The sequence below is a fragment of the Pipistrellus hanaki genome, assembly GCF_964339955.1.
Source record: "Pipistrellus hanaki genome assembly, chromosome: 7".
Lineage (NCBI taxonomy): Eukaryota > Metazoa > Chordata > Mammalia > Chiroptera > Vespertilionidae > Pipistrellus > Pipistrellus hanaki.
The window spans coordinates 19,651,651-19,663,840 of record NC_140509.1 but is presented as its reverse complement, the minus strand read 5'-3'; the positions used below and the strand labels follow the sequence as shown (position 1 = coordinate 19,663,840).

The following is a 12,190-nucleotide window of genomic DNA, read 5'->3' as shown; positions in this document are numbered from 1 at the left end:
TTAATTAATATATTTTATTGATTTTGTACAGAAAGGAAGGGAGAGAGAGAGAGAGCTAGAAATGTCGATGAGAGAGAAACATCGACCAGCTGCCTCTTGCACACCCCCTATTGGGGATGTGCCCGCAACCAAGGTACATGCCCTTGACCGGAATCGAACCCAGGACCCTTCAGTCCCCAAGCCGACACTCTATCCATTGAGCCAAACCGGTTTCGGCAGCTCCTGATTCTAATGGATATTTGCATCATAAGCAGTAGAGCCCAGCTTTGGATACTCCTCCAATATTGGACAAATGTGGAACTTTTTAGGAAATTGATGTTTCAATCACAGTACTTATATTTACAAAGCATGGTTACTTGTATGATCTTATTTCTACGCAAAGAAACTCAGTAAAATAGGACAGATAGTGTTACAGATCAGAGAATAAGCTCAGAGAATTTAGAGACTTGCCCAACATCATCAGCTAGACAGGGACACTGGCTCCCTGGAAGCTCTTACTGGTTTCTGCACTGGTGTTCTTCCCACCGTCCTCTACTACCTCTCACTAAGGACAGTAGGAAAGGTAGTGAAATTGGGGAAATTAATTGTGGCCTTTGCCAATGCATAGTGAATCTGGTCTTTATTCTGGGTCAAATTCCTTAATCTCAGCAATGCAGAGGTATAAATGAAATATAAAGTCTATTCAATTCTTCCAGACCCCATGAAAAGAGCACTATTTGTAGTATTTATTTATTTATTTATTTTTGGTTAATCCTCACCCGAAGATATTTTTCCATTGATTTTTTGAGAGAGAGAGAGAGAGAGAGAGAGAGAGAGAGAGAGAGATATCAATTATTTGCCTCTCACATGCACTCCAACCAGGGCTGGGATCGAGCCTGCAATCGAGGTACATGCCCTTGACCAGAATTGAACCCAAGACCCTTCAGTCTGAGGTTGGACGCTCTGTCCACTGAGCCAAATAGACTAGGACTGTAGTATCTTTTTAAATGCATTATTTATATAGGCAGTCACTCACAAAGAAGAAAATTTGACTTTACTAAACATCTACTGTTGACAGTATTTAGCATTTTACTAATGTTATCTCGTTTCATCTTTTCGGAAATCCTGCTAGATCAGTATTATTACTATTTTAAAGGAAAGGGAACTGAAGCTCTAAGTAAGTCATGGCTGAAAAGGGCTGAAGCTGACATTCAGGCCCGAGTACGCCAGGGTTCTTAGCTTCACATCATCTTGATGTTGTATGAACCTAGAGTGCTACCTGATGTTCTTTTTAAAGAATTCAGACTCCCAGGCTCCACCCCTGAATCCGAATATCTGGGAAGAGGGTGAATATTTAAATATATATATATTTTATTGATTTTTGTACAGAGTGGAAGGGAGAGAGATAGAGAGTTCGAAACATCAATGAGAGAGAGTCATCGATCAGCTGCCTCTTGCACACCCCCCACTGGGGATATGCCTGCAACCAAGGTACATGCCCTTGACCAGAATCGAACCCGGGGCCCTTCAGTCCCCAAGCCGACGCTCTATCCATTGAGCCAAACCGGTCTCGGCTGAGGGTGAATATTTTTAACAACCACCTCCTCCAGGTGATTCTTGTACACTCTAAACTTTGAGAATCAGTCACAGTAAATGTAGAAAGTCCCAAACAGCCGGGCTGGCATGGTTTAGTAGTTGAGTGTCAACCCATGAGGTTACAGTTCGATTCCCAGTCAGGGCACATGCCTGGGTTGTGGGCTCAATCCCCATAGTGCCGGGTGCAGAAGGTAGCTGATGAATGATTCTCTCTCATCATTGATGTTTCTATTTCTCTCTCTCTTCCTTTTCTGAAATCAGTAAAAACATGTATTATTGGTTGTTGTTGTTTTTTTAAAAAAAAATCTTAAATAATCACGACTAATCAACACACAAAAATGCATGAAACCAACAAGCATATCTCAGATTTTCCATTAAGCAAATGGTAGTGTTACGCCCAGACTTCGTGATCCCCAAGGACCACCAGGGAGCCGAGTCCGATGCAATAAACAAAAGAGCCTTCTCCATGCTAGCATGGGCCCCCCAACTCATGCCGGCAGCATGGCGGAAGAGAGCGAATTTCTCCCAGTCCAGGGGTTTTGAGGGCTAGGGATAACTCCGCCCTGCGGGGCGGAGTTGGGAGCTCATCCTCGCCCCGCCCTGCCCTCTCAGTAGTCATTTCCTCAACAACTGGGGTCTTCAACTCACCACTTCGAATAAAAACTAAAAATCATCCAACAAAATTAAAAGTGGACACTTTTGCAGGCTTACCACAGCCATGGAAGGAGAGTATCTTAATCTTTCTTTGCTCAAACCACAGATGGACGCCTGCTTTTTGGCCAAGTGCCTCTGGTTGAAATTGATGGGATGATGCTGACGCAGACCAGAGCCATCCTCAGCTACCTGGCTGCCAAGTACAACTTGTATGGAAAGGACCTGAAGGAGACAGTCAGGTACCATAGGATTTATGTCTGTACTTGTTTCTTTTCTTTTTTAAAAAAATATATTTTATTGATTTTTTACAGAGAGGAAGGGAGAGAGATAGAGAGCTAGGAACGTCGATAAGAGAGAAACATCGACCAGCTGCCTCTTGCACACCCCCACCGGGGATGCACCCGCAACCAAGGTACATGCCCTTGACTGGAATCAAACCCAAGACCTTTCAGTCCACAGGCCGACGCTCTACCACTGTGCCAAACTGGTTTCAGCTGTACTTGTTTCTTATCTAGGCCTCTGTAGGCACAACTGAGACCTGGTTCAGCTGTAGCCTTTCAGCCTGGACTGAGGGGAGAAGGCAAGGGAACAAGGGGGAGATGTACTCTTGTTACACCCACCATAACTTATACTTAACTTTGAATAAAGACTCTAGGCTTCTCCTTTTACTGCTGATCGCAATCTGCATTCAACATTCTAATAGTCTTTTTCCACTCCTAACAAAATATCTTCTCATAAAATGACCTGGGAAACTACTCTACATGAAGGTGGAAATGAATGAACTAATAAATAAATATTGAGCATTGAGCTATTACTGCAGATAATGCAGTGTAACACATCTTAAAGCCCAATGATGTAAATCAGCAAGTGTTTATTAATACTCACCAGTCTATGGATCATCTGAGTGGTGGGCATATCTGGGCCAGTCTTGGCTTACCTTGATTGGACTCACTCACACGTCAACCAGTAGTCAACTAGGAGGCTCTGGTTATGGGTGCTGGCTGAATATTGATTGGGAGGCAAATGGACCATACACCGTCAATCTTCTCATCTTTTTTTTTTTTTAAGTATGTGTTTACTGATTTTTAGAGAGAAAGGAAGAGAGAGGAATAGAGAGAAACATCAATGATAGAGAAACATCAGAGATTGGCTGCCTCCTGCATGCCCTTCACTGGGGATTGAGTCCGAAACCCTGGCATGTGTCCTGACCAGGAATTAAACTAGTGCCCTCTTGGTTCCTGGGTCAGTGCTCAACCACTGAGCCACACCACCTGGGCCCCATCCGCTCATCTTGAATTTGTCTCATGGAGGCTAGACAGGGTTCTGAGAGAGTGAAAGTACAGAAGGCCTCTTAAGTATTAGGCTAAAAAACTAGTTACTTATTAATTCCACCTCATTCTATTGGTCAAAACAAGTTACGAAGGCAGCCCAGGCAACAGACCCCATCGATTGATGGAAGAAACTGCAGGTTTTATCGCAAATACTGGAGGGTGAATATTTGTGGCTATTTGGATGATTGGTTTAATTTCATAGGAGGTAAGTAAATTTAAGATAAAACAAATATAACTATAAAAGTTTATCTGGATTTGGGGTCAAAGGGCACTTTCAGTGGTCTCTTATATGTTATCACATAAGCATGGATATAATGGGATGGTCAGTAAATATAGAAGACTTGGTAGAAGTAAGGCCCAACTCAATTGTTCAGAAAAAGGAGACATCATAACATAACAATGAGCAGTCCATAAAAAGAGGCAGCTTACCCCAACCTTCCCATAGCTCTACCTTTAAAATATATTTTATTGATTTTTAACGGAGAGGAAGGGAGAGAGGTAGAGAGCTAGGAACATCGATGAGAGAGAAACATCGGCCAGCTGCCTCTTGCACACCCCCTACCAGGGATGTGCCCGCAACCAATGTACATGCCCTTGACCGGAATCAAACCTGGGACCTTTCAGTCCTCAGACCGAGGCTCTACCACTGAGCCAAACTGGCTTCGGCCCATAGCTCTATCTTTAAAATGGATTTAGTCATTCTAACTGGCAATCCCAAGGGTATACACCCAGGGAAGCAATTTCAAACACAGCATATGAATAGAATCCTTTTATAACAATGTAAACAAATACTAATGGGCAAAACAGTCTGTTTCTCATTGTCTCAATGCATATTTTTAATTGTTTTTTAAGTACCAGGGGCTTTTTCCCAAGAGGTGTGTCCGAAACTGTAGTTAGCATTGTTAATATCCTTTGCTCCAGGTTGGGCATAAACTATAATAGACTGAAGCAAACAGGCTACATGGCAATCTAACCTGGAAGAAAAAGCATTTGTAACTCAGCTAGGACAATGACAGTACATTATTATTTTATATATGTTAAAAAGAAAGACAAAAACCAAAAAGATCATTACATTTGTTGGACAATTAGCACATAGTGGGGGTACAAAGATACACAACCTTTAACGAGTTTGCAGAGATAAGTAGCATAGCGTACCAATAGGGCAACAAATAATAGCAATGCATCTACTATGATTAGATTTTTAATAACCTTTTAAAAAAGTGTTTGCCAAAATACATCTTTTTAAAAAGGAAACATTTTAAGAGAACAATATGAGTTGCTTGTCTGACCTGACTAGGAAAGCAAGCTTCTTTCTCAGATGCCAGGCCAACAGAAGACCTGATGCATCTTTCAAGTGAAAAGGTCTTGGTACTAAATTGTTTTGTATTTTTGGTAAACATTCTTTTCAGTCTTTAAATCTAATTGCTTGTTTATGGAAGATTTCAACTTAGAGGCACTCATTAGTTCTTTCGGGTGTTCCTTTATTCACTAAACATTTCCAGAGACCCTACTGTACCGAGATCACTTGGCTGGTTCTGGGTTCAGAAGTCATTCCTGAGCATGGACACAAAGGGAGGGAGAATCAAGTCATTTGCCCCAATTCCTATTAAACCGTAGAAGTTGCAGGTTGGGAAAGAAAGAATCACACTGTGTTTGCTAGGATCAACATGTACGCCGATGGCACTCAGGACCTCATGGGGATGATCATGATGGCTGCGTTCAAACCCCCAGAGGAAAAAGAGGAGAACATCGCTTTAATCGTGACAAAAGCTAAAACCCGTTACTTCCCCGTCTTTGAAAAGGTAGGCTGCAGGGATCCAACCCTGGTGGGGCCCAGCGGTGTGGCAGGCGCCCTGATGCTCCAGTGCCAGCTGCGTACTCAGATCCTGTGGGGCCGGGCAGGGGGAGAGGAGGTAGACAAGGAGAGCTGATATATTTGGGGACCACCCTCCAATCCTCCCCTCTTTCCGGAGCGGAAATGGAGAAGGGAAGGAGGAAGCTGGGAGGGAAAGTGGGGAGAGGGGAGGGGCAAGGCAAGCTCCTACCTCCCCTTCTCAGGCTGCAGGGATCCAGGTCTTGCACATTTCAGATTGCTGATAAGAATATTTAAAAAGAGTGAGATCCAAAAAGACAGAAACCATGTTAGAGCTTTCCTGCATCTGGACTAAAACTTTAATAAGGATTCCAAAACAAATGGCATGCCTAATTATGGAACCCCAACAAAACAGATTTAGAATAAACCTAGTGCAATGAAAGGACACAGTATTTCTGTTCTGATTTAAACAAACAAACAAACAAACAAAAAACGATCAACCCAAGGTGTCATTTCAATTCATTGTGTCAGATATTTTTTTAGGGTTTAATGCTGTTGGCTAATCATGCCTCACTCAAAAGACAAAACTTCTTAAAGTTACAACTTTTTTCTGACATCATTTTGGGGCAAATGCTAATTACAGATGTCTTCTCAGTGTATCTTAAAGTTCCAGCAGGGCAGCATGCCACATGATAAAGCCTTGTTAGTATAGGGTTCCATATATAAAGGTTTGCAGGAACAACATACTTCTATGGTATAATTCAGTCTTAGCCTTGAAAATGAATGATTTATTATTGACCAAATTATAATGAAGAGTTTTGCCAGAATCTTAGAGTATTAGACAAGCAAGTTCCTGTTTATTTGGGGACAATGTGCAGTGATGTTGAAATACCTCCCATTGAAAAGGGCAAAAGCTAGTATGATTATTTGAGTTATGGTATTGTGAACTGGGCTGTATGATATGGATTTTGAAATAAGTGTGGCCTAATCCCAGCACATCCCAAAATGTTTAAAACAATTCATTTGTTCAAATCAGGTACAAACTCAATTTACAATAATTTATTGTAATTAGTCAATTACATAATATTTTAAAATAGCTCCTTTTAATTTCAAGTTCTTTCCTCTTGCTTTCTCTCCTCCTTCCTCTTGAATTTGTCTTGCTGAGTTTCTCACAGTCTGGATTTTACCACTGCAACATAACTCTTTCATTCCCTAGATTTTCTGTCAATTGGGAGTTAAAATTAGAGGCTTGACAGGTTCAAGTTTGATGTATTTTGGCCAGACCACCTCATCGGTGGCGTTGTGTAGTTCATTAGGAAGCACATATCATCTGGTTGTCACTGTTGTTATGACTCAATGTAACTTATGATCAGTGCCTAGACCCACTGATTTATCAGTGGATGCAAATGTTGACATCCCAATCCTGCCAATTGCTCTTCATTTATTAGCTGGAATCCTTTCTATAAATGACTCTTCCCCTCGTAATGTATTTGGTTACTCTGGGATATGGTTTTTGTAGGAAAGTAAGACAAATGCTATTTTCTTCTTTTAAAAAAAATTTATTTTTTTACAGAGAGGAAGAGAGAAAGAAACATCGATCAGCTGCCTCTTGCACACCCCCCATTGGGGATGTGCCTGCAACCAAGGCACATGCCCTTGACTGGAATCGAACCTGAGACCTTTCAGTCCGCAGGCCGATGCTCTATCCACTGAGCCAAACCAGTCTCCGCAAATGCTACTTTCTTTATATTCACCACATTTGGACTTCTTGTCTCCCATTTATGATTTATTTGTAATTGTGGTGCAAATCCTGACCTTTGTGTCGCCCTCTTCTGGTAGGTAGGGACACTTTTACTTAACCAGCTCTAGTCTCATGACAGGGAGCTCCATTCTGGCCCTTCCCACTCACGCTGTCTTGATAATCACTAACAAATTTCCCAAAAGATGGTGCTAACTTACAGCGATGTGTGAGAGTATTGGTTTCATCCTGTCGTTGCCAGCATTCTTGAGGATTATCAAGACAAAGATTATTTAGCAAATTTGATCTGTACATGTTTTGTAAGTGGTTAGCCAGGCAAAATAGTCTCTACTTTTATTTGATATTCTTTGTTATTTTTCTTTCTGCAGATTTTGAAAGAACATGGAGAGGATTTCCTTGTTGGCAACAAATTCAGCTGGGCGGATGTACAACTCTTAGAAGCTATTTTAATGGTGGAAGAACTCAATGCTTCTGTTCTCTCGGACTTCCCTCTGCTAAAGGTAGTGTGTTAACATCTACACAAAACCCAGGGGGAAAATGAATAAAAACAAAGAATGGAACAAAGTGTGCCTCCAGGTCAATCTCAGAAGGAACTCAAAAAGACTGTTTTAAAAAAATCATTATTTTATTCATTTTGTAATTTTCTCCTGCTCACACTATAGGATCATTCTATATATATAAAAAGCCAGCGACCAGAACGCCTGAATGACCGGAATGATGGGTCACTATGACACCCACTGTGGTCATCCTCACCCCCAATCGGCCTCTCCACCCCCATTGGTCCACAGCCCCTCCCCCTGACCAGCCCCACTCCTGCCCCTGATTGCCGCCCCCCCACCAATTGGGGGCAGGGCCGGCTGGCTAACTGCCCATGCCCCCCCCCCCCCAAGCTGGCCTGACCTTTGATGGGCCCATGTACCCTGATTAGGGGAGGGGCTGGCTGGAGCCCACCTGTGTACGGAATTTATGCGCTGGGCCTCTAGTTAGGAAATAAAATCTTACAAAGGAAAAAAGAATAGATTATTTTGGTTTCTGGCATAAACATTTAATGTGTTTTTCATTTTTGAAGTACTTTCCATTTTTTGTTTATTTGCTTAGCACTTTGAGGTTTTCCTGATGAAGCAAGGATGACACGTCTGTCTTTGTTGTTTTCCTCCCATCTTCTACCAAAGAACTCTGCTTCCTGATAGTCCCCCTGACTCCAGGGCCCCCACAAAGTCCCTCAATGGGACATTGATGAGAGAGAAACGTCAACTGGCTGCCTCCTACATACCCCCTTCTGGGGATTGAGCCCGTAACCTGGGCATGTGCTCTGACTGGGAATGGAACTGGTGATTTCTTGGTTCATAGGTTGACACTCAACCACTGAGCCACCCTGGCTGGGCTGTGGTAACATTCTTATGGTTATTTCTTTGCTAGCACCTTTACTTACTCCCTTATAAATTCCTAGAACAAGAGTTGGCAGCTTGAAGAATTTTTTGAGTTTTTAACATGCACTGCCTAATTATGACAGTGATTTTTTAAAATTAAGATAATTTAACTCAGGCTATACACACCAGCCATTGTTTAGCACTGTATTATCCTTTTCAGAAATATCAGGAAACATGCATTGAGGGATTAACTCAGATTCAACATTCTGGGCTCCATACGCCGCTGGTCTAAGTAACCTCCACTCATGACAAAGTTTTTATTTTTCTTAAAGGCTGTGACCACTGTTGAGGCCCTGATTTTGCTGTTTCTCATTCCAGGCATTTAAAGCAAGAATCAGCAACATCCCTACAATGAAGAAGTTCCTGCAGCCTGGGAGTCAGAGGAAGCCACCTGCGGATAGCCACTATGTTGACGTGGTCAGGCGCGTTCTGCAGTTCTAATGGCAGTAGGCCTCGCTGTGGCGCACAGCCGCGAGCAGTCACAGCATCGCACATGCAGAGCTCACTGTAGATTCTAGGTGTAAAGTGTCTGAAAAGAGCAACGCAGTACTGCCATCAACAGCAAATGCCAATTAAATGAAACATGAAACCATTTGGTTATGTGAGCATTCTTAAACTTGTCCATTGTGGATGATTCTTAGAACTTTTTTGAGATCAAAGTATGTATGAGAAGGAAGCTGATATATTTAGGGCGGTGGCCTACATGGGGCCCTGTCCATGTTGTCTGTATCCAGGTCAGAACCACTGGGGAAAGGGTGAGCAGAGCTTTGGCGGGGGTAGGGGCTGTATTTTTCCAGCACCCATCCGATACTGAATACTTGGGATAGAAAAAAAGTGGCAAGTGACAAATTGTCAGTAAATCCTAAGGCAGTGTTTCCCAAACTTTTGACATATGTGTACCTCTTCTCTAATTTTCGTAACGCTGAGTACCCCTTGTACTCATGAGAATGTAGAATTAGGCGCAGCTAAGCACCGTGCAGTGCATATTCCCACCAAACTCCAGTGCAACGCGTACCCCCACCAAACTCTTCCCGTACCCCTGGGGGTACGCGTACCACACTTTGGGAAACACTGTCCTAAGGGGATGTGTGGGGGACAGAGAATGTCCTGGGGACACCATTTTGAGACCCTGATAAAAACAAACAAACTAACTTGGACAATTAGACAAACCTATTCCACCAAACATAGCTGCAAAGACTGGGTTTGTTTTGGTGAAACAGTTCCAAGTAAGGCTGAGATTAAGATATAACCATTTAATATGCACATTGGCCCAGAGATTCCCTTGGCTTGACATACTTTCTTTCTTTTTTTTAAATATATTTTATTGATTTTTTACAGAGAGGAAGGGAGAGGGATAGAAAGTTAGAAACATTGATGAGAGAGAAACATCAATCAGCTGCCTCCTGTACCTCCCCACCCCCCACTGGGGATGTGCCCGCAACCAAGGTACATGCCCTTGACCGGAATCGAACCTGGGACCCTTCAGTCCGCAGGCTGACGCTCTATCCATTCAGCCGGTCTTGGCTTGACATACTTTCTTTAAGGATAACTATTGGTAAGCTCAGCCGCACAGGGGGCCTCCTCATTTGTAATGCTCAACCACTGAGCCATGCTAGCCTGGCTAAATTATTTTTAATGACTCAAAATTGTAAGCCAATTTCTTTTTATTACAATCACGTGGTCTTGGTAGATAATTCAAACACTTTTGAAGGCTTATACAGTGAACAATAAAATCATCCCCCTGACTCCTCAGGCAGTTGCTGAAAACAACCACTGCCTAGGTTCTCACTTCTTGCCTGGGGGCCTACACAAGCCCTAGGCCTGGCCCAAGCTAGTATGCTCTTCCCAAACACACCCCAGAGGCACCTGACTCAGGCACAGCTGGTCACACTCATTGTCCCACAATCCCGCAGGTATGACTTGGTGTCTTTCTTATAGGTCTTTGTTAGAGAGTGGGAATTTTTGAGCATGCTTCCTCCTAGTCAACTTGGCCATAAATCCCAGCTGCAACTAACAAAATAGCCTTACAGGATAGATTGTTGTCAGTTTCCTTGAGAACAGGATGTCAGTCAGCCTTACAAGATGGATCACTGTCAACTTTCCTGATAACGGGATGTAGTTACTTACTCCACCAGGAGCCAGGACCCCATATAAATGACATGCTGACTTTACTTAAGAAAAACTACTTTGTTTAAATTGTTTTAAAAGTGTTTGCTCTGCAAAAACAGCAGGTAGTGAGTGGGCATACATACTGTCGGACACAAAAGGTCGGGGCTGCTCTCGGGGCTGCGTGGAGAGAGCAGTCAGCTGGCTGGTTATTAAAAAGGCTCCCTAAATTTTAATTTGGTCTGAACTCCAGTGTTCGTTTACGCACGTTCGCTCCACAGCAGTCTTTCCCCGTTTGTGGTTCCTTATGGGGTTCTCTTTGGGCTGACTGTGTAGCTCTGGGTGCTCAAGGAAGTGGGCTCAGAGACCCAACAGCATCCAGCAACTTCCAAGGCCCTGCTTCCACTCCCTCCACACCAGGGAGCCTTGAATGTGGGCAGAAAAAGGAGGGTGAGTAAAGCTAGTGAGCTGAACATATCCACAGAGATGGAGGCTGGGGCCCTAGAGGCCTGGGGCCTCTCTGCCATGAGACCCTGGGATGCAGAGCCTGACCAGCTTGCCCTCCCATGTTGGGACTTGAGCACTCCAGCTAGTGAGCATTTCTTTTCTATAGATTATAACGTTATAGACTATAACACTCCCATTTAAGTTAAAGCCTGTGTGTGTGTGTGTGTGTGTGTGTGTGTGTGTGTGTGTGTGTACACAAATAGTTAAAACCTGGGCAGTGGCCTCATAATGACCCCTCCTAACTTGATGGGGCTCATGAATCCTCCCTTTAGACTCCAAACCCGCGATTGCATGAGTTTCTGGGCACAGGCTAAAGGGAGAAAGGGAAGACAGGGTCAGAGATGTTTGTTCCCACTGATCACAAGCCCTGAGTAAAGTTAGGAGCCAGAGATTTGGTTTTGGTTTTGGCCTTTGAATTGGGGGTGGGGCTGTGATTGGTGATGATAGTTGTTGCTTTATGCTGGGGCATCACCCTCTCATGGGGTTAGTGATAAAAAAGTCTTGTCAAGTGTCAAACAAGAAGACTGGAAGAGATGCTGGAGTTAATTGAATCCCATGACATGCCCAGAGACATATCTCTTCATGGGGAGAGATCCTCCCAGTCCCTCTCGCTGTGGCCCCAGACCAGCCGCATGCACAGCAGCTGGGAGTGTGTTAGAAATGCAAGGCCACAGGCCCTGCCCCAGAACTACTGAGTCAGAATCTGCGTTCTAACAAGATCCCCTGTGACCTGTGCGCCTGTTGAAGTTTTCAACATGGCTTTGTATTATTACTCAGCTTTCCAAGCAAACTCAGGCGTGACTCTCCACGTTGAAAGCCATCCTCCCCATGTGTGAAAATGTTCTATTTCCTTCCTGCTGGAAAACGAATCAGTTTCACTAAAAAGAGATGTTGACAGGAAGCCAGGAAGGCTGGTCAACAACCTTAATTGCTCTAACCACTCACCCTTTAGTTGAGACATTGTTAGCTGAAGCAGCCTCCACCTTGTTTGTCCCGTGTAAGTTTCTGTTATATC

The 12,190-nt window shown here is 43.5% G+C and overlaps 1 protein-coding gene across 1 annotated transcript in view; it reads left to right on the top strand.

The window, feature by feature from the left end:
* LOC311625836 (uncharacterized protein) overlaps window positions 1–9,154 on the top strand; it is a 39,832-nt gene extending 30,678 nt beyond the window's left edge. The window contains exons 11-14 of the mRNA XM_084890473.1: window positions 2,336–2,468; window positions 5,221–5,362; window positions 7,501–7,632; window positions 8,881–9,154. Of these exons, the coding sequence (XP_084746599.1) occupies window positions 2,336–2,468; window positions 5,221–5,362; window positions 7,501–7,632; window positions 8,881–9,003 (530 nt within the window). The 3' untranslated portion in view covers window positions 9,004–9,154. The remainder of the gene's footprint in view (window positions 1–2,335; window positions 2,469–5,220; window positions 5,363–7,500; window positions 7,633–8,880) is intronic.
* The last annotated feature ends 3,036 nt before the right edge of the window (window positions 9,155–12,190 follow it).